Genomic DNA, 23,840 nt, shown 5'->3' with positions numbered 1-23,840 from the left:
TTTGCTACCATCGACTGACTTGTTTTCTTTTTGATTTACTATTTTCCAGGAACAGGACACCCCCAATAACAGCCTTTTCTCGTTCGCGGTCGCCCTCTCCGACGACGAGGAAGTCGCCTCCCGTCAGGTCACTTTGAGCTCCGTTCCTGATGACGTCCGTGCCAAGCTTGAAGGCATACGATCCCTTCTTCAAGAGGACATCGGCCGATTGGTAGAAGATGCCTCGCCGATTCGGCAGCTTTTTGGTGACGTCAGCGGGCGAGTACCAAAAGAGGCGGAAGAAGCCTTGGCGCCGGCCGCGTATATCGAGTCAATGCGGATTCCGGTCTTTAGGGCCCTGCGTCACATGGCCGATCGCGCCAAGCTGACCAAGATTCGTGAAGAAGAAGATCTGTACAAGTGTCAAGCTCAAGAGGTGCATCAACGGATTCACTTTCTGGAAGATTCTCGCCCTGGAATCGTCGGCACGATAGATCGCCTCAAACGCCGAAGAGCAGAACTTGCCAAGGAGATGGAGCAAGTGACCAAAGAAATAACCGCCGAAGAGAAGAGGCTTCAGGAACTTCCTTCCGTCATCGCCGATCTGAAGCGGGAGAGGCAGCACCTGGCTCACGAAGCTCTCAAACTCCACCGCCACATGTCAGAAGTCCCGGGATCGGCGGAGGATGACCAACGGGTCCTGGATTCGGCCGATCAGATCCGGCGTCGAGCGATTACGGCTATCAACGCCCTTCTGGGCGACCTGTAAAAGCACTGGTAGTCTTGTACGAACATTAATACCTCCTTTGACCGTCCTTCGCGGCGCCCCCTTATTTATTACCCTTTTTACTTCCGATGGGACGCGTCTTACCAAACATCCACGCCCTCTTCGCTTATAAATACCGGCCTAGGTTCCCCTTTTGAGAGCACCCGTTTAACTCGACTTTATCTTCCCTAACTTGTTTTCGTCGGCGCGCTTTGCAGTCATGTCTTCTTCATCCTCTTCCTTTTCCTCTATTAATCAGGTAAAAGATTTGCCCTCGTCCTCTTTCTCAGTTTAATTCCTCTGAAAAGAATCACATCTTCGGCGGCCGTATATATTGTTGCTTTTCCCAGCCGCGGCGCCTTAGTCCTGAGCTCGAACGAGTCATCGGGCTCGTGTACTCCGACGAACCATTGTCACAAGAAGACAAGGATCTAATCAGGGCTCATCGTGATGAACTCAAGGAGCACGTCCCTGCCGATGTCCGACAGATCTGGGACTTCCTTGACAGCAACGACCACAGGCGACCTCAAGCCGACAAAAGTCTCACGCTTCCTCGTCAAGTCGTTCTTGAAGATGCAGCGGCAGGAACATCATGTTTGGCAATGGACCGGAGTCATCCTCTTCCCCGTCAAGTTGAAGCGGAAGCCGCGATGAAAGAGATAGAAGAACGGCACATCCGTCTTCTGATAGAACTAGGTCGGGTTGAGAGAGAGCTTAAGAAGAGGCGTGGTTAATTATTTTTTGTTTTAAGGGCGACTTGTACCGCGTCGGCCGTGTAACCCATCATCCGTACCGAATAATATATCGGCCGATTTGGACGATTATGTTCTCTCTTTAGGCGATTCTTTTTGTATCGGCTGTGTGTTTGTTCATCATGGTTGATCCTTATGCCCCGACCCATATACTAGGGTAGTACCTTTTCAAGTACCTTCCGTTCAAAGCCCTAGTAAACTCTTCTCCTTCGATCGTTTCCAAAATATAAGCGTTTCCTGGAGCACATCTGCTGATTTTATATGGCCCTTTCCACGTAGGGGACCACTTACCGAATTTAGGATCTTTTGACCCGATCGGCAGCACTAACTTCCATACCAGGTCTCCCGGAGAGAACTGCTTGACTTTGACCTTCTTATCATACCATCTGGCCTCTTTCTTCTTGTTTTCTTCAATACTTATTAAAGCTCTCAATCGTTGGCCAGCCAAGTCATCAAGTTCCCTTTTCATGAGTGAGGAGTAGTCATCGGCCGCCAACTGATCCTGGAGTGAAGTGCGTCTCGACCCTATCCTCACTTCCCATGGTAGTACCGCTTCGTGACCGTACACCAACTGATAAGGGGACATCTTGGTGGCCCCGTGGCAAGCCATCCTGTATGCCCATAGGGCTTCGGTCAGATATAAATGCCATTTTTTCGGCTGTTCTTCTATCTTCCTCTTGATTAACTTAATTATCCCTTTGTTGGAAGATTCGGCCTGGCCATTAGCTTGGGCATAGTACGGAGAGGAGTTTAACAATTTGATTCCCATATCGGCCGTGAACTCTTCGAATTCTCCTGATGTAAACATCGTTCCTTGATCGGTCGTAATAGTCTGGGGAATGTCGAAACGGTAGACGATATGGTCCCTTACAAAGTCAACCATAGCGGCCGATGTTACGGCCTTTAGCGGAATCGCCTCCACCCATTTGGTGAAATAATCTGTGGCTACCAGAATGAACTTGTGCCCTTTGCTTGACGGAGGATAGATTTGGCCGATGAGGTCTATTCCCCAACCTCTGAACGACCATGGTTTGATAATGGGATTCATGGCTGATGCGGGCGCACGTTGGACATTCCCGTATTTCTGACAATCCTGGCATCCTTTATAATATTTGAAGCTATCTTCGAGGATCGTCGGCCAGTAGTACCCATTATTCCTAATCATCCATTTCATCTTATGTGCTGACTGGTGGGCTCCACACACTCCTTCGTGAATTTCTCCCATTAGAGTCTTCGCCTCCTCCGTTCCTAGACACTTGAGTAGGACGCCATCAATTGTTCGGTAGAACAAGTCGTCTTCTAGTAACACATATTTGGTAGCATGAAATCGTACCCGCCAATCCACTTTCTTAGATGGATCTTTCAGGTAATCGGCGATCTCTTTTCGCCAGTCATCGGTCGCGAGCTCTAGAGCCATAGCGCCTTGAATCGGCCGATACCCAGATGTATGTTTGGCGAGCTTGTTGGCATCCTCGTTGTGATTCCTTGGGATGTGCTCAATAACCGCAGACTTGAATTCTTTCAGAAGCTGCAGGCAATCCTCGTAATAAATCCTTAACACATCGTCCTTGCATTCGGACCTCCCTGTTAATTGATCCACGATAAGCATGGAATCCCCAAAAATTTCGACAGCATTAGCCTTGACTTCCCTTAATAATTGTAACCCCTTCAACACAGCTCGGTACTCTGCTTGATTGTTAGTGGCGGATGCTTCTATCGGCAGAGAGAAATCATAGCTTGCCCCCCGAGGCGATATGAGGACGATGCCGATTCCTGATCCGGCCCCACATGACGATCCATCAAAGTATAAGGTCCAAGGTATTGGTTCCACGAAGGTAGCCTCTGGTCCGCAGTGCTGGGCAACGAAATCGGCCATGACCTGACCCTTGACGGCCTTTGCCGATTCATATCGAAGATCAAATTCCGACAAAGCTAAGATCCACTTTCCAATTCGTTCTTTCAAAATCGGCAATGACAGCATGTATTTTACCACGTCGTCTTTGCATACGACCACACACTCTACCGATAGCAAATAGTGCCTGAGTTTGGTGCATAAGAAGTAAAGGCATAGGCACAGCCGCTCTACTGGAGGATATCTTGTTTCGGCGTCCAGAAGTCTTCTACTGATATACTAAATTACCCGTTCCTTTCCCTCGAACTCCTGGACCAGAGCCGACCCGATAGCTCGTTCATCGACTGATAAATATAGTTTAAATGGCTTACTAGTTTGAGGTGGGACCAATACTGGTGGTGAGACCAAGTACTGCTTGATATCTTCTAATGCCTTGCGTTTCTCTTCTCCCCATATGAACTCCTGGTCGGGCTTCAACTTTAATAATGGTGTGAAGGCTTGGATACGCCCAGACAGATTAGATATGAATCTTCTGATGAAATTCACCTTGCCGATTAGAGATTGCAACTCAGTTTTATTCTGCGGGGCCACGACCTTATTGATGGCCGCTATGGTCTTCCGGTTGATTTCTATCCCCCGCTCATGAACCATGAATCCTAAGAATTGTCCGGCGGATACACCGAAGGCACACTTATTCGGGTTCATCTTCAGCCCATGTTTCTTCGTGCATTCCAGTACTTGTCGCAAATCGGCCAGGTGCTCCTGGTGTCCTTTTGACTTGACTACGACGTCGTCGATGTAAATTTCTACCAGTATGCCGATAAGTTTGTGAAATATGTAATTCATGGCTCGCTAATATGTAGCGTCGGCGTTCTTCAAACCGAAAGTCATTACCACCCACTTGAATAAACCAAGGTGACCCGGGCATCTGAAGGCCATTTTGGATATGTCCTCTTCGGCCATTAGTATCTGATTGTACCCAGCGTTTCCATCCATGAAACTAATAACCTTGTGTCCTGCAGCGGCGTCTATCAGCACATCGGCTGTCGGCATGGGGTATCCGTCCATTGGTGTGGCCTGATTGAGGTTCCTGAAATTGACGCATACGCGTAGCTTTCCATTCTTCTTGTATACTGGTACAATGTTGGAGATCCATTCAGCATAACGGTATTGCCGAATAAATTTAGCTTCGATTAGCCATGTTATTTCGGCCTTTATGTCTGGTAGGATTTTAGGATTACACCGCCGTGCAGGCTGTTGATATGGCCGATACCCCGGCTTTATGGGTAACCGATGCTCGACAATAGATCGGTCTAATCCGGGCATCTCATGGTATTCCCAAGCAAAGCAATCCTTAAATTCTCTTAATAAATTTGTCAATTTACATTTATATTCCGGATCCAAATTTGCACTAATATATGTCGGCCTTGGTTTGGTGCCATCGCCTAAGTCTATCATTTCTAATGAATTGGCCGACGTGAACCCGTGTCCCAGCTTCCCATCTTCTCGGGCGAACTGATCCATCTAGTCCGAATCTTCGGAGCCGACTGCTCGGATCGGCTGCAGGCCAAAATCGAACACCTTTAAGAAATCAGTGTCCCATATTCTCCCGGATATGCACTTGACGTTCTCGCAGCTCCACTGCTGCGTGTCGGCCGCCGCGACGCTGTATGCGGAATCGGCGGTGACCACCTCGATATTGTCACCGACCCATTGCACGAGGCATTGGTGCATTGTAGACGGGATGCAGCAATTTGCATCTATCCAGTCTCGGCCGAGTAGCATGTTGTAGGACCCTTTGCCATTAATAATAAAGAAAGTAGTAGGAAGGGTCTTACTACCGATGGTGAGGTCAACGCAGAGTGCGCCGCGAGCAGGGGACACGTTGCCTTCGAAGTCCTTGAGCATCATATCCATCCTGGTCAGGTCGTCATCACTCTTCCCTAGCTTTTGGAACATGGCGTACGGCATGATGTTAACTGCAGCTCCTCCGTCTACTAGTAATCTGGTGATGGGTCGGCCGTTGACATGCCCTTTAAGGAATAATGCCTTCAGGTGTTGTCGTTTGTCATCTTCGAGCTTTTCGAACGTGGCTGTCATTGGCTCCAAAGCCAATTGTGCCATCTGCTCTTCCATTGCCGACATGTTCCGTCGGTCAGCAGGAGTCATGAACTCCATCGGCAGTATGAAAACCATGCCGATGTCGGCTGCCGATTCGTTGTCTCGCCTGTCGTCTCTTTTGGGGCGCCAGACCTGAGACCTGCCGTTTTTCGCGTCCGCCGTATGTTGTTGCTCTTCTTCTTGCTGCTCCCACTGGCGGAGACGCTGGATTCTTCGTTTTTGAGATTTGGTCAACCCATCGGGACACCACATGGGGTTCACTGGTTTGGTGCGTGGCCTAGCGCGTTCCCATCTTGGTTCGCGTCCTAAAGGATTCTCGTCTGATACCCGAGCATCGGCCATCTCCTCAAGTCGATCGTGAACGCTAACCTTGTTTTCTGGCTGGTCATGTTGATCAAATCTGCCCCCCGGCCCATCGTTCCGCTCGCGCCTGCCTTCCGACCGGTCATATCGGTCACTTCTGCCCCCCAGCCGATCACGTACTGGAGGGCGCCGGTCTTCTTGGTCGCGCTAGTTCCTGTTGATCGGCTCTGGCTTTCCATCTCTGGAGCGAGACCTTCTGAACGGCCGATTGTTACGATACGGGCCGTTGCACTCAGGGCAATTATCGGCCGATGGCAACCTGAGGTTGCTTTCCCAACAGTGGATGAAGAACGGACATCGCTAATGATCTTCATGTCGCCACATCGCCTCTTCCTGGGATCTTGAGCGTTCATGTTGCCGTTGATATTTATTGAGCAGAAATTGGGAAGTAATGGGCTTGCGTGGTTCTCCCAATCCGTCGTCATCATCCTCCATCCGCCGTTTTCCCTTGACGTCTTCGGGTGTTGCTTGATTTCTGGGGTCCATGGCGCCGCTTTGCTTAGCCGATTCGGACGTTAGTACCTTGGTTTGGAGCGAATTTCTCCCCGCATCAACCATGTTGGTGGGGAAGGGGTGCTGGTCGATCTTCATCGGCTTGGCCGGTTTCGTTGGAACTTCAAATTTGAGTCTGCCTTGCTCGATGGCCGACTGTATCTGCTGCCGGAAGATTTTGCATTCATTTGTATCATGGAGGTGGCGTTATGCCACTTGCAATATTTCATCTTCTTCAGCTGTTCGGAAGACGGAATCGTATGGTACGGCGAGAGCTTGATCTGTCCTTCCTGGAGGAGGAGGTCGAAAATTTTATCGGCCTTTGATGTGTCGAATCCGAACGTTTCCGGCTCCTTCTTTCCGAACAGACACGATATCGGCTTCTTCCCTTTAACCCATTCCGCAAGGCCGATCTCTGTGTCTTCTTCGGTTTCAACCTCTTCTAAGTATGCCACCTTCTTCTGGAAGTTCTTCCGTGGATCGAAAGGGCGTACTTTTTGACCAGACAATCGGTGGACGATTTGGCTTAAGCTCTCAAACTCCTGCGAGGCGTATTTTTCTTTGATATGAGGTAGGAGACCCTGGAAGGCTATATCGGCCAATTGTGCATCAGTCAGGGCCAGGGAGTAGCACTTATTCCTGATCTCCCTGAACCTCTGCACATATGAGGATATCGGCTCATCGCTTCTCTGCCTGAGGCTGGTTAAATCGGACAGCTTCATTTCATGTATCCCGGCGTAGAAGTATTTGTGAAACTGCCTTTCTAGATTAGCCCACGTAATTATCGAGTTGGGCGGTAATGTAGTGAACCACTGAAAGGCTGACCCAGACAGGGATGACGAGAAAAGGCGCACCCGTAGAGCATCCTGCGCCGCCGCTTCCCCGCATTGGATGATGAATCTGTTCACGTGTTCCACAGTTGAGGTGTCGTCCAGTCCCGAAAACTTAGTGAAATCGGGAACTTTATACCGATGGGGAAACGGGCAGTGAGTCGTATGTAGACGGGTATGGTATCTTGTATGTGTAGGTCTGCACCTTCGGTTTTAAGCCGAATTGCTCTTGAATCACCTCTGCTATGTGCACCGTCCAGTCTGGCTATTGCTGGTGGACTATCGGCTGGGGAACTGGTACGTGCTGGTACACTGGCGGCGGGATGACTTGGTGATGAGTGAAAGCGTGCGGCGTCTGATGTGTCATAGCCGGCTGCGTAGTCAGGGTCGGCTGTCTGAATGAGCCGCCCGCTTCGTCATACAGCACAAGCGGCGCAACGCCCCGAAGTACTTCCGTTGTTTCTGCCGCCCTGCTCATCTCCGGCGTGACAGGCTGATACTGTGGCATGGTTGGCCTAACGGCCGTCTGGAAAGATGCTTGGAGTTGAGGACTGCCATGGCTGGCCGGTTGATCCTGGGCGGCCGTCACTGATGGTGCCCCCTAAGGCGCTGAATTCAAAGGAGGAAACTGCGCGGAGGACAACTGAATGGGACGCGGCTGGAGATATTGCGCGCCATTAGACCCCATAGGGATCGATGATGAGGAAGCGCCAGGACCTCCAACTGGAATTTGGGTCGGCTGAGAAGCCGAATAAGGTGCATTTGAATAACTCCTGTTCGGAGTCGTAATTTGTGGAGCATATGCCGGCCCCTGGTACCCTTGAGATACGCCGCTAGCCAAGGAGCTGATGACGGTATTGTACACCGTATTAGAAATCACCGGGGATTGATCAATGAAAGCTTGATAGACAGATTGTTGAACCATCTCAGACATCTTGTCTGAGTCCTCGGTGATTGTGATCTGGCGGGGAGTTGGAAACGGAGTCTTTTTGACAGTTTCTCCGCTCCTGGTGCGACTGAAGGATTGCAGACATGTCTTCCGGTAGTATGCCGTCTGCTTCTCCAATTCTTCCCTCTGGTCGTCCCTATGGTCTGCTTCTGTCACTTCGATGACGTTATCTTCCGAGACTTCGGCAGCTTTCGACATAGTGGCGGTTGTATTCGTCCCACCAGGCATGCCAAAAGTGTGTTGGCGCTAGAAATCGGCTGATCGAATCTCCAGCGTCGGACACACGACCCGGGAGAATCTGCTTAGCTCCTGTTCGGGTGATCGCCCTGGTGCGGTTCGCGCGGCGTGCCAGCCAATCTGACCTGTTGATTGGCAAGGAAAGAAACGTGTCAAATCCCAGAGGTTGCGATCTGCTAAGGTTCCGATCTCGAGAAAGCTTATCAGCGAATCGGCCGATTTGCTATAATGAGGGAATCGGCTACAATGCGACCGATTACCAAGCAACGTCGATAAAGAAAACCACTGAAGTAATCTAAACAACGCTACAGTAACAACACTAGAAACAGATCTAATCGGCTATGCGTAAAATAAATAGATTAAATGACGAAGTACAAGAAAAGCCGAAATTGCCGATTCCTAGCTGGATAACTGGTGATAAAACCAGAACGACAGGTAGAACCTAGAATTCTAGTAAATATCGATAACTGGTGAATAAATCTAAACGAAACGACAGCGATGCGCCCGAAGTTAAAGCTTAGAATTTACTCGATAAGCGGAACTTACAAGATCGGCCGGGGGTCAAGTTGATGCAGCCCCGCCAACCCGTACGAACTCGTGAAAAAGGAGAAAAGTATTGGCGAAGTCGCCGGCTTGAAAGTAAGTACGAGGGAATAGTAGTTTGTTGTATTGAGTTGATGATGATTACAGATCTACAAGGGTGGCTATTTATAGCCTGTCACAAAACGACTTCTTATCCGATTAGAACTCTATCCCTAAATTTAAACAGATAACGAATATTTACAAGTACGATTCGTACTAGATCGATTATCGCTCTCTTTATGGGTTGATTCCCTCTTCATCCTCATAATCCTCTTTAGGCCCACACCGGCCCAATTGTTCCAGCCTCCTAATCGGCCGATTTCTATTCACCTCATCGGCAAGGGACAACCGATTAGGACCCACATGTCGGGGGCTCTGACTACTTCGACCCTGGGACCTCAGGAGTCGGGCGAGGCGGAGATCCTCCCTCGGAGGGTCGGGCGCATCCGATCCCAGGCCTCAGTGGTCCGGCGAGGCGGAAGTCCAAAGGTCAATCGGCCGATCCATGACTGTAGCACCAATCGGCTGATTACCAACCGCCACCCCTGTGTCCGGCCGCTCCTTCTGATTTCTTCCTTCCCTGACGCCGATTACACATGTGTCAAAATCTGGCGTCAACAAGTAAAAAAAATTAAAGTACAGATTTATTTTGTGTATTCGTTGTCAGGCCTAGCAAGAGAATCCAAATACAACTTCGAATCCCTCTTTCTTTCATAAATACTTGGTACATATGTGGCCAAACTTGAAGCCTCTATAGACTGTTGTAGAAAAATCTTATGGAATGATACAAGATGTTCTAAGATCATTTTTGTCTTTGGTGGATGATGACAGGGTCATTGTGGCTCCGGTTGAGCATTTGTTGCTGTGGAGTGCCTCCAGGATTGCTTTAGCATTTATATAAACATGGTGCTTGAATCTAACCAACATGAATATTTGTCACATTGTTTTAAACTGGCATTCTTGGTCCATTGAATAAGCTATTGTTTTTTTTTCTTGCAGATCATTTCACTATCAGTAAATGACCTGCTCGTAGGCTGCGGTTTTATGTGCAGTGATATTTATGATGGAGGCCGGTTATCCTATTATCATGGCACGGCGCTACTTTTTTCAAAATGATCTTGTCACATATGAGGTATTAGTCTACTTCTACTTTCTACAACTTGACTGCCTCTGTATGCTCCAGCAGTAATCCTATTGTTTGAAGAAATTTTCTTCACTATATCTGCTAGAAGTTTATAGCGTAAATCTGAACTGTGATAACTTTTTCCCCTCCCAGAACAGTATGACAGTAGTATAAGCAAATCGTAATCATCAATTGTTTGAAATAACATAAGCTTCTACAGTCTCTTTTATGCAATAATGAGTAACACATAAGAATTTTGCAAAGAGAATCTGTCATTATTTTTAATAATCCAAGGCATGATTCATCATGATGTGCCACATTATGAACTGTTGATTTTATTGAAAAGTTTTTTTTTGTAACATACCATTCGTCAAATTTTATTGACTTCTATGGGACAACAGTCTTAGCACTTTGGTTCCAATGGTAGGTTTCACAGGTTCGCTTTGATGCTTGCCATTATAGATTTTATTCCTTGCTCTTAGCTACAACCATAAAAAATAGTGTAGCTAGATAAAAATGATTCCCTTATTTTTTTCACCTTCTCATGGTCAATTTCATCTATTGTTGGCTATATATATTCCTGACAAATATAGCTAGCTGCAAAAATTACGTTCGTGTTACCTTTGGATGTTTGATGAAATGTTGCTAGCTGCAAAAATTACGTTCGTGTTACCTTTGGATGTTTGATGAAATGCAAGGCCTTGGATTACTAGCGTGCTCATCATGCTGCCTGACATTGGCATCCATCCCTATGTTTTAGAGTGATCCAAGATGCATCCATGACTGTGATCTTCTCCTTTACGATTCAAAGTGATCCAAGATGCATCCATAGCTGATTCTTCCATATGATTTTGTTGGCTTTCCTTGGAGGTGGAGGGCATGCCCGTGAAGATTTGATTAGTTCCTGATTGACCTCCTCTCTTTTAGATTCAACAATTCAAGGCTGAAGTGGCCAGTTAAGTCTTTCATGGAATACTATTTGGTCAGATATTACAAAATATATATTGGATACAGTGCACATATTGTCATGTGCTTTTTTTACAATAGATTGCTTTCTTTTTTGAATTTTCCCCTTAAGTTTAGTCATGTAATACCGGTGCTCTTTTAATCTAAGAATACTCCTTCCGTACAAAATTACAAATTATTTTGGGTTAGCACAAGTATTTTAAATCTAAGGAATATAGTGTTTCTAATCCGCTGAGCGTTAGCACGGGCATTGTACTATTTTATTAAATCAACTTTGGTGCATGTCGACGGGACCTCAGCTCGGATCTGGGGTGTACCCGTAGCAATTCTGGTTTCTAAGTGCACCCCGCCGGTTTCCGAGCGGCCCACAGCCACGAAACGAAACCCCCTCCCCTGCACACCAAACAGAAGGAAAAGACGGGGGCAGGTGGGAGGACTGGAGCCGACGCGGTCGGGCGGTCGGTGATCCAGCACCAGCAGGCGACCGAGCCCGAGCCGAACCTTTGAGAGCCGGCCGCGAGCCATGGACGTTACCGCCGCCGCCGCCGCCGTTCCCCCGCCGCCGTCGCCTGGCGCGCCCCAGTTCTCCTACCTGGCCGTGTTCTCCAACTGCCCGCTCGTCGCCGCGGTGCTGGCCTTCGCCATCGCGCAGTCCATCAAGGTCTTCACCACCTGGTACGCTCGCCCACCCTTCCCTCCCCGCGGGCTCGGCCGGTGGGCGGATCTGAGATCCCACTGACGGGATCTGCTGCTGCCGCGCGCGCCCCGTGCAGGTACAAGGAGAACCGGTGGGACGCGAAGCAGCTGATCGGGTCCGGCGGGATGCCGTCGTCGCACTCCGCCACCGTCACCGCGCTCGCCGTCGCCGTCGGGCTGCAGGAGGGCTTCGCGAGCTCGCTCTTCGCCACCGCTGCCGTCTTCGCCTCCGTGGTTGGTCCCCCCCCCCCCCCCCCCCCCCCCCCAAAAAAAAAGAAAAAGGCGTTGACGAACTCCGATGAGCTGCGGATCTGATTGGCAATTTGGTGATTTTTACGTTGTGGTGATCCGGAGGGAGTAAATGAATGTCCTTTGCACTTTTGCTCGATTGCTTCACTGGTTCACTTCACTTGGAAGTCTGGGCTGACTTTTGGGAGGTGCATTTTTCTCTGTAGATTTTGGACAAAAGTACAGTAAAGATGAGAAAGAGACTGTAGGACATTGGTGGAAATTTGTTGCTGAAGTTTCAGTTGTTATCAGCATGTGACAGCTAAGATGTACTATCAGATTAATAGTCTGAGATGATGTACTAATGCTTTGTTTCATGCGCCTAGTTCATACCTTCAGGGCTCACCTAGTACCTAACCTTGTTTGCAAATTCAATGAAACCCACAGAACAGAGGATGGCAGGCTGGCAGCTAGCCTGTGAAAAAATATCCATATTTCTCATCTATACATATATGTGTGTGCCGAAAACTAGTCATGAAAAATGATGGCATACAGAACCAAAGCACCTAGGCATGTGCCATCATGCGCTTTAATTCCCATCCACTTGTCCCATACTCCCATGTGTTGCATTGTGGATATCCTCGAAATACTGATGAGTTCCTGTGCTTTTCTTGTCACCTCTTTAAGAAATACATCGCTGTGCACTCCAGATGCACTCTATGCATTGATTTCATATTATTGACTAGGCTAACTTTTTTGCCTCTTGCAATTGTTTGCAGGTGATGTATGATGCTTTTGGTGTCAGGCTACATGCAGGGAAGCAAGCAGAGGTATGACCAGCGTTCATGATTTGTGTTACTGACGCACATGATAATTTGTTAGGGGCAAAATTTGTCAGTCAAATGGTAAAGGATGGAAAATGGTTTTCTTTGAAAGAAATACATGTGAGCTACTTTCTGAGTGGCAAGTAGTAACCAACCACTACAACTTTGTTCTCTTCAGACAGAATAGTTAACACCTAGCTGGCCAATGGCAACAATTTGTAATAGCAGATACAATTGGTTGTGCTTGTAGAGTTGCTCAATGGTTATAACAAACCTCATTTGTTCTATGAGTAAAAACATTGTCCATTTCTCAGTTGCGTTGTTTGGGTATATCCTGAATTTATTTACTCATCTGCTGCAGTTCAGATCTAACTATTTAAAAATGCCAGGTCTTGAATCAAATTGTGTATGAACTTCCATCAGAACATCCACTGGCTGAGACAAGACCACTGCGAGAGCTCCTAGGACACACACCTCCACAGGTTCGATCTTTCGCTCCCATGTTCTGATGACAAGGAATGCCTTGTCCTGCATGTGGACTCACAATGAAACAGCTACTGAAATAAATTTTGTACCAACCAATTGCTCCGTATTCAATCATGTTTACATAAGTGCACACTATCCATTATCCAGATTATTTGACTGAAAAATCTGCCATGTGTGTGGATATTTGATATTCGTATCTGTCACATTGTCACATATTATTGATTCCAATTTCTCTCACCAGGTGTTTGCTGGCGGGGTGCTTGGATTTGCAGTAGCCACATTTACGGCGATGATAGCTGGGCTTGGTAGTTGATTCTCCTGACTGGCAGATCCACATTTGCATTGGACTTTTGGAATCCAAATTGGATACATGTTTTCAGACAGCTTGTGATAGATAATACGTTGTGTATAGGTGTATTTAATATTGCTGCAAACCATTGTCAATTTGTTGAGAGAAAAGTTTACCTCATTCTTTTGTAGCTAATTGACAGATTAATTATATGTTGTATATTTTTTTTGCCCAGTATTTGAAGTCAAATACCATCCTGAACCTTTTCAGGAGATTATGGCACATAAACTTTTCTTGATTCATTTGCTTTTTAGCAGACAACATTGGAAATCCTTTTGCACCACTGTTCGTTGGACAAAACCTGAATGCATCTTTCAGCAGCATCGAATCTAAGTGTTGAACATGCGTAATGTTTATGTGATATCTATTTTTTTCATGCGAACGAATTGGATTGTCATAAAAAGAGCAATTTCTTTGCAAGCTGCTGATGGTTCTCTGTGGTGATCACCTGATCAGCTCAACCGTTGTCTTTCAGCAGCAAGCACATGTAACCATGATGCTTACATGGGCTCCATTACTGCCACAAGTTTTGGGGCTGCATCTGTGGAAGTGATATTATTTCCTGAATTAAAGTGATAATATTTCCTGAATTAAATGAGAATACTGATGTCTGACAAACGGGAGCTCCGTAGCCTAACAACAGAATCACCTTAATTGATCAAGTGCATTGCAAGTATCTGAGTATAGGGACATCTAATAAAAATTCCATACATTACACTGCTGTTGAAATATGCACGCGAAATGTTTTCATCAGCCATCAGCATTGTGCCGGTGAATCCATAACTGCTCACATAAAAGCCTGCACTAAAAACTCTCTGCCTCACACCTGACAGATGCTGGTAAAGTATGCTACAAAATTTGTGGATTCTTGACTTTCCCTCGATGGACAAGGCACTACCAGTCAAGTTGGCCTCTGACTGAAACTTGGCATGTCCAAACATCTCAGGACCGTCTAAGCCTCAACAAAATTCCTTGTCGTGTTCATCGATAGTATGAAGCTGTGATATACAGAAGAAAGGCTGCAGCTGCGGTAACAATCATCTCCTGGGAAAAGCACCAGCCAATTAGTTTTACCTCCTCGCAAGCACATCAGGAATACAATAAGGATTTGATACATCAAGAGTATATGCTAAGCCTGCCATAACAGAAGGACCAAAGGAGCTCCATGAACAATATCAACCCAGCATCTACACTTTCAATGCAAATCATATCCTACATGACACCACATACACATACAATGACTTGCTGCTATGTACTATGTCTTTGTTTCCAATGGACCTATACACGTTATACATTTTGTACTGGAGTTGTCAGTATTCACATTTTCTAACCTAACCGATGGATCTGCAGACACTCTGATTTTAACATGGGAATCAAGCTAACAGTTATCATACCTGGTAGTAATAAACAATACGGGGAGTGTACTGCCATGAAAGCTCAATCAAGTTAATAGCTGCTGTATAACCCTGAAAATATTAAGAGAGTACAGTTAAATCAAAATACAATTAAACATATAACGATCACATGCACACAAAACTGGAGGACATAGACTGAAAAAAATTTGAGCAGTGCATTAGATAAGAATCCACGGACCAGGGACGCAGTGAAAACACATCCAAATATCAAACCCAATGCGCGGACTACTCTTTTCGCCATTCGTATCCCCCGTCCTTCAACCTCACCATATTCCTGTCAAAAACACCAGATGCAAAGAAATTATCATATTAACCATTTCAAAAAACCTAAACAACAGCTCAGCTCATGTTGTAATTAAGAACCATCCTGTAAATTTGCCTAAGTTTTTTGTTTGTCACAGAATCAGTTGCCAGAAGGAAATTAATAAGTTGAGTTGAAATGAACTATATACTTGCATGCTAATCAGCTAATCACAAAGAGAACACATAAGAAAACTGAATACATCCCAATCAGTGGCACACAAGCTATGTGAATATACTATTTTTCCACCTCAATACAGCACAGTAACAAGAAGAGAGACTTGGATAACCAAAATGTGACTGATAGCAACACTGCAACAGCATTAGATAACACTACCGTAAAAATGTACAAACTGTAAGCTCACTAGATGGCAAACATGAAGAATCGGAAACAGTCTCACATTGTATATTGGAGTGATTGGTGGTTCAGTAGCTCTTAGCTTCTGTAGTATTCTATAGAAGAAAGCAAAACACAGGAACTGCAAAGGCTTCCAGTCTGCATTGCCCATTATAGCTATCCAAACAACCTGGAGAAAGTATAAATAAATATCTTTTGGATGAATAGAACATATTTACAGTCGTAAAGATATGCACAAAGCATTATTTGGGATAGAACACTATGGGAAAAAGAAACTATCTATCTAGTCCATCATACATATTATTCTAGCTGTGCATACTCTATACACACTGACAAACAGATAAATGCCTTGGTACTTTTACATGTCCCCCCTTTTGAAATGAGCTATGGGAAAACCCATATATGCTAAGCACTTGGTTAAATTACTGCCATGGCCCAAATCCTTTACGCATTTTTTTATTCAAGTTAGTAGTTTTTTAGACTTCACAGATGAAACATTACTGCAAAGCGTTGAAATCAAAATATGATTATTATTTGGCTTCCAAATATGCTTTGAGCTGATAACTAACAATGATAGATTTTCTTACAAGAATAATCATGTGAAACCCTAGAGGATAGCCAATATGCTAGATACAGAAGTGAACAACCATAAACAATGATCATGTCAGCAATAGCTGGGATTTTGTTATGAATTAAGAAAAGAGTACATACAAATGCTGCTGATATTGCCATATTTATGCGCATGTCCTTCACTGTTGATCTGGAGAATCTGCAGGTTAAATTGATCACCCATCATCACAGGGTTTCTGTTTACTAGTAATAAGCATTCAGATTTAGCTGCAGTGCAGACAAATATTTCTGCTAAGATCATGCACACATAGAATAAAAACACAGATTTGTAAATCAAAATCATCAACAGAAAAATAGGAAAGGAAAATGCAAAATAGTGGCAGGACAGGCCTGTCAACCATACTAACCCAATTTCATCACATTTCCATGAAACAAAAGGGCTAACTTAACTCAATTATGCGCTCACATTCACAAAGAAAGTCATCAAATGCCTCACAATCATACCCACTAAAATTCTGAATTGATTGATGAAATAGAATATTCAAAGTTTACTCGAGTAAAAAGTACCTCGGTCCCCAGGGCACTACTGGTTGATTGTCAGCATACTTGATGTCCTTGGACACCTAACAGTGGGAACAAGATTGGACAATGAATGAATAAAATCACCATAAGAGGGTAACTGAAGGAATTAGATAGTTTCGACCAGTACATTTTTGAAAAAGCAACCATACATCTTAAATCACACATAAGCTCACTGTCATAGTTAAATGTAGAAACAACAAGAAGTTTTGCCCTTCAAGATGATCTACACATTGATTTCTTACATATTTATCTTCATAGAAGCATAATACCTGTAACTTATGATGCCATCTACAACAGTACTTAGTTAGCAGGCCCCAATTTCACATGCTACAGCACTGAATGACAAGAATCTATGTAGTATAACCCTCTATGGCTAATTTTGTAATCTAAGTTCATAACTGCAACTGACCTGAACAGACCCGTATGTGACTCCCTTCTTCCGATACTGCAGCTGCTGCATCATGACGGTGTCGAAGGCCCTGTCCAACTATAACCCCAACAACTCAACAATTAGTGCTAATCTAATGCCATATGCTAGCCAGAGAACTCTGACACAAGAACATTCTTCCCAACCTTGGCCAGAAATTCGTCGTCTGCAGTCTCCTCGGCGTCCTTGCGCTTCTTCTTGTAGGCCATCTTCATCTGGTCGAAGCTGTCGAGCGGCCTGATGCCCAGAAGCTAAACACCCAAAACAGCACAAAATCACAACACGAATCGAAAAGATAGAATCTTTGATCCCATTTTAAGTCAGATTCTACCTCGTACGGGTTCTCCTCGTCCCCAAACTCCCCGCTCCCTGCCGCAGCCGCCGCGTTCGCCGCAACCACGACCGCGCCGCGGGGCCGCCTCACGGCCGACGCGACCAGCCTTCACTTCCCGCCAAAAAAAAAGAAAAACAGAAACTTATCCACCCACGAACTCCTTAAGAAATTCCTCCACAAGAAAAAAAAAAAGTAGGCAGGATTTACCGCAGCGAATGGGGTATGGGCCGGCCGGCGCGGCGAGGGAGAGGGAGAAAGCCGCGGCGCGAGAGGGATGGTGTGAGCGCGAATGCGGGCGCGGCCGCCGCGGCGGTCGCCGTCGCCATTGGGGTCTCAACGCCTAGGGTTTTAGAGCAGTCTCACGCGACGGCGAGGAGGAGAAGCCGGAAGCCATGGGAGCAAAGGGCGAGGTCTATCTGGGTGGGTCGCCGTGGAAAGGGTGGGTAAGGTGCTCTTGGGCCATACATGGGCCAAAGAATGGGTCTGGTTATTCATGGGCCCAAGTGGGCTTTTTGAGCCCATGGAAGAGGCGGTAACCGCCACGGGCTCGGGTCCAGTGGGGCGGCTCGCCGCCAGGTACAAAAAAGGGCAATTCGCCTCGCTCTTATCTTCCTCGTCTCATTATTTCGCCGCCGCTCGCCGTCGAACCGCCGCGCCGCCGTCGAGTCGCGCCGGCGAGGCGAAGGGAAGGGAAGCGGGGAGGAGAGGAGCGGAAGCCATGGCGACCGCTTCAGGTGCGTTGAGCATCCATCCGGTAACCCTAACCCTAGTCTCGCGTGGGCTCCTTGTTCGATCCTTCGATGTCCGCCCCAATTGACCCTCACGAAACCGCGTGAACTCGATCCGTTTCCGCGGTAGGGCGTCTTCATATCTCGTTGATTTCTCTCCGGTTCGACGGGAATTAGGGTCTGCTCGGGGGCGCCGTACCCTGTTTTGCTGCCTAATTTGGGGGATCGGAGCTTCTGTGGTTTTTCGTGACCCGCAATTTTTTTAGTATTTTATCGTCCTGTCGTGAATTAGCGACTTATGATGTCTTGTATCGTTCGCGGCAGTGACTTTCAAGTCCCGGGAGGATCACCGGAAGCAGCTCGAGCTCGAGGAGGCGCGTAAGGCGGGGCTCGCGCCTGCTGAGGTCGACGAGGATGGGAACGAGATCAATCCCCACATCCCCCAATACATGTCCTCGGCCCCTTGGTATCTTAATGCCGAGAAGCCAGTAAGTGATTGCTTAGCTCTATTTTCCGCACTGTTTGTCGATGTTATGAATTGGGATCTGGCTGGTTGTGGAGGTCGTTGGAGGTATGACTCTCTGTTGATTTGATCGGCACAGAGTTTGAAGCATCAGCGGAAATGGAAGTCAGATCCGAACTACACCAAGTCATGGTATGATAGGGGTGCCAAGCTTTTCCAGGCCAACAAATACAGGAAAGGTGCCTGCGAAAAGTAAGTGTGGTATTTATTTGACGATATTTCTTTTGCGGCACATTTCGACATGTATTTATTGGTTATTGATTATTGATACGTGGTCATCTTATTGGTTCTAGTTTGTAGTTGGGAACCAAGTTTTAGAAATTGCAGAGTCAGTATGCATAAATATTTAGCCTGCCAGTGTAGATTTTCTAACAAACATTTTTTCTTGATGTTTCAGCTGTGGAGCCATGACTCATGACAAGAAGTCATGCATGGAGCGGCCTCGAAATGTGGGTGCTAAATGGACAAATATCAACATAGCTCCTGACGAGAAAGTTGAATCGTTTGAGCTAGACTATGATGGAAAGCGCGATCGCTGGAATGGTTACGACCCATCAACCTACACTCGTGTTATTGCTGACTATGAAGCTAGAGAGGAGGCTAGGAAAAAGTATCTGAAAGAGCAGCAGCTCAAGAAACTTGAGGAGAAGGATAGTGAGAAGGATGGTGAGAATGCGGGAAGTGAAGATGATGAAGAAGATGGCCTCAGGATAGATGAGGCCAAAGTTGATGAGAGTGCCCAAATGGATTTTGCTAAGGTAGAGAAGCGTGTGCGCACAACTGGTGGTGGAAGCACCGGTACTGTTAGGTATGTACTAATTAGAAAACATATTCTGTTCCTTCTACTGCTGGGTTCCTGTGTTAAGAGATTTATCAGTAACCAGTTCAAATGCTGATGGTAAATTTTAATCTCTCCAGGAACTTGCGTATCAGAGAAGACACAGCAAAATATCTTCTGAATCTCGATGTAAACTCTGCATATTATGATCCAAAAACGCGCTCCATGAGAGAAGATCCCTTGCCGGATGCAGATCCTAATGATAAGTTCTATGTGGTAAGTGACGGGTGACAGATGACTTAAAAGCTTTACACAGTGTTAAAATGTGAAAACCTTCTGTTCTCTTGGCGCTTGGATTCAGTATTCTGATGTAATATTATGGTGCAGGGTGACAACCAAAATCGACTTAGTGGACAAGCTCTGGAGTTCAAGCAATTAAACATCCATTCCTGGGAAGCTTTTGATAAGGGGCAGGATATCCATATGCAAGCAGCTCCATCTCAAGCAGAACTACTGTACAAGAGTTTCAAGATCAAAAAAGAAATGTTGAAGTCTGAACACAAGGATAAAATTATGGAGAAGTATGGGAATGCTGCATCAGAAGATACAATGCCTCGGGAGTTGCTTCTTGGACAAAGTGAGAAAGAAATCGAGTATGATCGTACTGGTCGAATAATCAAAGGACAGGTTGGTACACAATAATGATCGTTGTTAACTGCAGCTTTCTTACTACACTTCTGCTCATTTTTGCTTGTTGCGTTCTGTATATAATTTTGGCCTGGGAGGGCCTTTGTAGCTATTAGCTAATTGTGTCTGCATGTTACAACATTAGAGATGATGACAAGCTTAAGGCGCTTTCCAACGAGTCATATTCATAGAGGCATGAAGCTTGTTGGATATAATATAAAGAAACTATGTGAACATCTAAAATCCTGTATCCAATCTTAATAATGTGAACCAATGAAAGTAGGACTCCACAAATGCATATGGACTTTGTGGAGTTCTTACAATTGAACTTGAAACTAGGATTGTGCTATAGGGCTTGGCTGATATTCTTGCTGCCTTGTCTCGAGCAAGTTAGGATGCTAGAGAATGAACCCAACACGAGCCACTAGTATAATAATTTTAAAAAGGATACAATATGCTAGATCATTGTTCGGACACATGGAGTTTGCTTTGTGTTTGCTTGTAGAGGTTTTTTTGTAACACTAAGAACTGTCCTCTTTCACTTTAAGTGAGTGGTTATTGTTATGTTGGATGCTACCATTCCACTTAACTTTTTGCATGAATTTCCATGTTTTGGTATGGTCGTGACTTGAGTGCTAATGAGTAACAAAAATTCTTATCTACAGGATGTATCTCTTCCCAAGAGCAAATATGAAGAGGATATCTTCATTAATAATCACACGACTGTGTGGGGTTCATGGTGGAAAGACCATCAATGGGGCTACAAGTGCTGCAAGCAGACTATCAAAAATAGTTACTGCACAGGGTTGGCTGGAATTGAGGCTGCGGAGGCATCAGCAGACCTGATGAAGGCCAATATGGCCCGTAAGGAGGCTGCAGAAGGTACTTTGTTGAGAAAATACTTACTACTTATTTATTCTGGACAACTTACACTGGATGTAGGATAACTGGTGCCATAGGGTAAAACTATTGCTTGTTGAAAAAAAAAAGGAAATTCTCACCTATCATTGATAAAATATTAAATCAAAATCCCTTTAATGCCACTGTTAAGTGTATGTAGGATAACTGGTGCCATAGGGTAAAACTATTGCTTGTTGAAAAAAAAGAGGAAATTCTCACCTATCATTGCTAAAATATTAAAATCAAAATCCCTTCAATGCCACTGTTAAGTGTAGGCCCTCATGTGTCATTGACACATCGATGGCATGTAAGTTATTGCAAAAGTTTCCAATGTCATGTAAGAATGCCCCAAAAAAATATTGCCCGAGTTGTCTGAAGTATGAGCTCACACCTAAATGCCAATTGTAAAGCTATCAATGTGCCATCAGTTAAGTATTTACCTATTCGTGTGAAGACTGTACTGTTAAAGTTTTTGGTCTCAGGTCATGTTAGTTTCATGCTGGCTTATTTCAAGGTATAAGCTGTAACAGACAATGAGATGCAAACATAACTAGGTGCCATATCTTTTTGCTTACAAATAGACCTGTTTAAATGAGATTGCATGCCACGCTATTTTATTACCCACGTGGTGATGCATTGCATTAACTAAAAAATTGTTCAATGCAGATGAACCTGTACAACAAGAAGAGAAGCGACTAGCCACTTGGGGAACTGATGTGCCTCAGGATCTTGTTCTTGATAAGAAGCTGCTTGAGGAGTCTCTAAAGAAGGTTAGCATCTTCCATATGACCTTTTTGTGTTTTGTCTTTGTTCGTTGCCCCCCCCCCCCCCCCCCCCCCTAGTGTAGGCGCTGAAGCTTGTTTTTTTAATTTTGCAGGAGAATGCAAGGAGGAAAGAGGAGAAGGATGAAAGGAAGAGGAAGTATAACGTGAAGTGGAATGATGAGGTTACTGCGGAAGACATGGAGGCCTACCGCATGAAGAGGATTCACCATGACGATCCTATGAGAGATTTTCTCAGCTAAGCTTGTGAAACGTACACCCTGCTGTCTCATGTACCAGTAGCACCCTGCCTTGCAGCGATGATGTTGTGTAATGTAAGTTGGCTATGCCTTTCCTAACCAGGGTGTCGCTGTAAGTTAGAATGTAACCTGGCTATGCCTTTTTATATGCTGCGTGTTGAAAATGTATAATGTTATAATTTTCGGATATCAGAATCATTGTTTCAGTAATGCCCGGTATCTGTGATGAGTGATGTGAAGTCATGGCGTGCCTGTTTGTGAGCTACTGAAAGTTTGGAATAAGGAATATACGAGCTCCAGCTGAAAAGATGTGCATAGCACGAGTACGTGTACAATGTTGCCTTCTCTGCAGCTGTTTGACCACGAGTCCTTGTAAAATTGGTTGAGTTTGTGTGCTTTCTCGGGCAACTTCTGTTTAGTATCTTTTGTTTTGTCAGATACAATGTTGTCGGACAACTTCTTTGGTTGGGCCTTCTGTTATGCCGCGGGTAGCCGGCTGTGGGGTGGTATTGGCTGTCCGATGCTTCCATATTCGATGGAAGCTTGTCATTCATGTTAAGAAATGCCGGAGTGTGTTTCTTTCAGATGTTTAGTAGAGTTGACGAGCTATCAAAGTTCTGGAATGATGCACAGGAATACATTGACAAGTTCTTGAAGTGCACGGTCATGAGAATACACCGTGAATTAGTGTGTGCCCATGAAGCTAGAGCAGAGCACCGGGTACTATTGGCCTCCTTAGTTAAGGAAGCTAAAGAAGCATATGAACAAGCTGATAAGAACAAGACTAGCTGAAATCATTCATCTGGAGATTGTAAGCGTGTAGGTTGTGTACTTTGATTTGATGTTATTATCAAACATCTGGAGATTGCTTGATGTTTGAATCTTGGATTAAACCTGGCGAGATACCAAGGATTCTTGGCGTGAAGAATATCATGCATAGTTTAGTGCGTAAAGAAAAAATCAGAGCTGACTAGGGAGGACCGCCTCCCCATGAGTCAAGGACTAAAAATGTTCCTGAATCGTCGAGGCTTGGATGATGTCAAACCAGAGATGGTGAGTTTACTTGTTTTTCTGATATGAAACGATGCTTTTCTTTGTCATTATAGTTTTACTTTCCGATAATTTGTGCACTGACCAAAGTTTCAGATGCAATACTTTTATAGAAAATTTTGCCTCTGCATTCTTCTTTTAGTGATGAACCAACGCTCCTTGTGGAGACTGAAGCATTAAGTTCTGTACTTTGATGTTATGATTAAACATCTGGAGATTGGTTGATGTTTGAATCTTTGATAAGAAAAAGTGGCAAGTTACCAAGGATTCTTGGCATCCAAACAATCAGAAGCGCAGGAGGGGAGGTTAAACAGCCTCCCTGTCATCACAATTCGCAAAATGGTAATGCTACAGAGCAGACGTCCAGACTCTTAAAAAAATCAGACGCTCTGACATATGTTGCAATAGTTAAGTATCGATGTTGTAATTATTATTTCTATATGTTTCACAGTGAATGTTGCATGAAACATAGTGTTCATGTTGCGGCGGGAATTTTCTATCCTAGAATCGAACAACGTAGCCATTTTTACACATTATTTGTCATGTTGAAAACAACAATTGCTGATATTGCA

General features: G+C 45.3%; 3 protein-coding genes across 3 annotated transcripts; 2 read left to right on the top strand and 1 right to left on the bottom strand.

Moving 5' to 3' along the window:
- The first annotated feature begins 11,403 nt into the window (after positions 1 to 11,403).
- Positions 11,404 to 13,875, top strand: LOC101763832 (uncharacterized membrane protein YuiD). Its single transcript, XM_004972903.2, has 5 exons — positions 11,404 to 11,687; positions 11,786 to 11,942; positions 12,716 to 12,766; positions 13,150 to 13,242; positions 13,488 to 13,875. The coding sequence occupies exons 1-5, from the start codon at positions 11,536 to 11,538 to the stop codon at positions 13,557 to 13,559; spliced, it is 525 nt and encodes a 174-aa protein (XP_004972960.1). The 5' UTR covers positions 11,404 to 11,535; the 3' UTR covers positions 13,560 to 13,875.
- A 349-nt stretch (positions 13,876 to 14,224) lies between these two features.
- On the bottom strand, positions 14,225 to 17,998 carry LOC101763428. Its single transcript, XM_004972902.2, has 10 exons — positions 17,789 to 17,998; positions 17,579 to 17,687; positions 17,394 to 17,498; positions 17,230 to 17,307; positions 16,806 to 16,861; positions 16,380 to 16,437; positions 15,712 to 15,837; positions 15,189 to 15,284; positions 14,990 to 15,061; positions 14,225 to 14,639 (listed from the first exon to the last, which is right to left on the bottom strand). The coding sequence occupies exons 1-10, from the start codon at positions 17,905 to 17,907 to the stop codon at positions 14,577 to 14,579; spliced, it is 882 nt and encodes a 293-aa protein (XP_004972959.1). The 5' UTR covers positions 17,908 to 17,998; the 3' UTR covers positions 14,225 to 14,576.
- Positions 17,999 to 18,158: 160 nt separating this feature from the next.
- Positions 18,159 to 22,525, top strand: LOC101763020 (pre-mRNA-splicing factor SLU7). Its single transcript, XM_004972901.3, has 9 exons — positions 18,159 to 18,315; positions 18,634 to 18,797; positions 18,912 to 19,024; positions 19,230 to 19,640; positions 19,751 to 19,886; positions 19,998 to 20,297; positions 20,963 to 21,179; positions 21,864 to 21,967; positions 22,075 to 22,525. Exons 1-9 carry the CDS (start codon positions 18,300 to 18,302, stop codon positions 22,219 to 22,221), a joined length of 1,608 nt encoding a protein of 535 aa, XP_004972958.1. The 5' UTR covers positions 18,159 to 18,299; the 3' UTR covers positions 22,222 to 22,525.
- The last annotated feature ends 1,315 nt before the right edge of the window (positions 22,526 to 23,840 follow it).

The sequence above is a fragment of the Setaria italica genome, chromosome VI (assembly GCF_000263155.2).
Source record: "Setaria italica strain Yugu1 chromosome VI, Setaria_italica_v2.0, whole genome shotgun sequence".
Classification (NCBI taxonomy): Eukaryota; Viridiplantae; Streptophyta; class Magnoliopsida; order Poales; family Poaceae; genus Setaria; species Setaria italica.
Note: the sequence above shows the minus strand (reverse complement) of the source record. Positions and strands in the feature narration are given on the sequence as shown.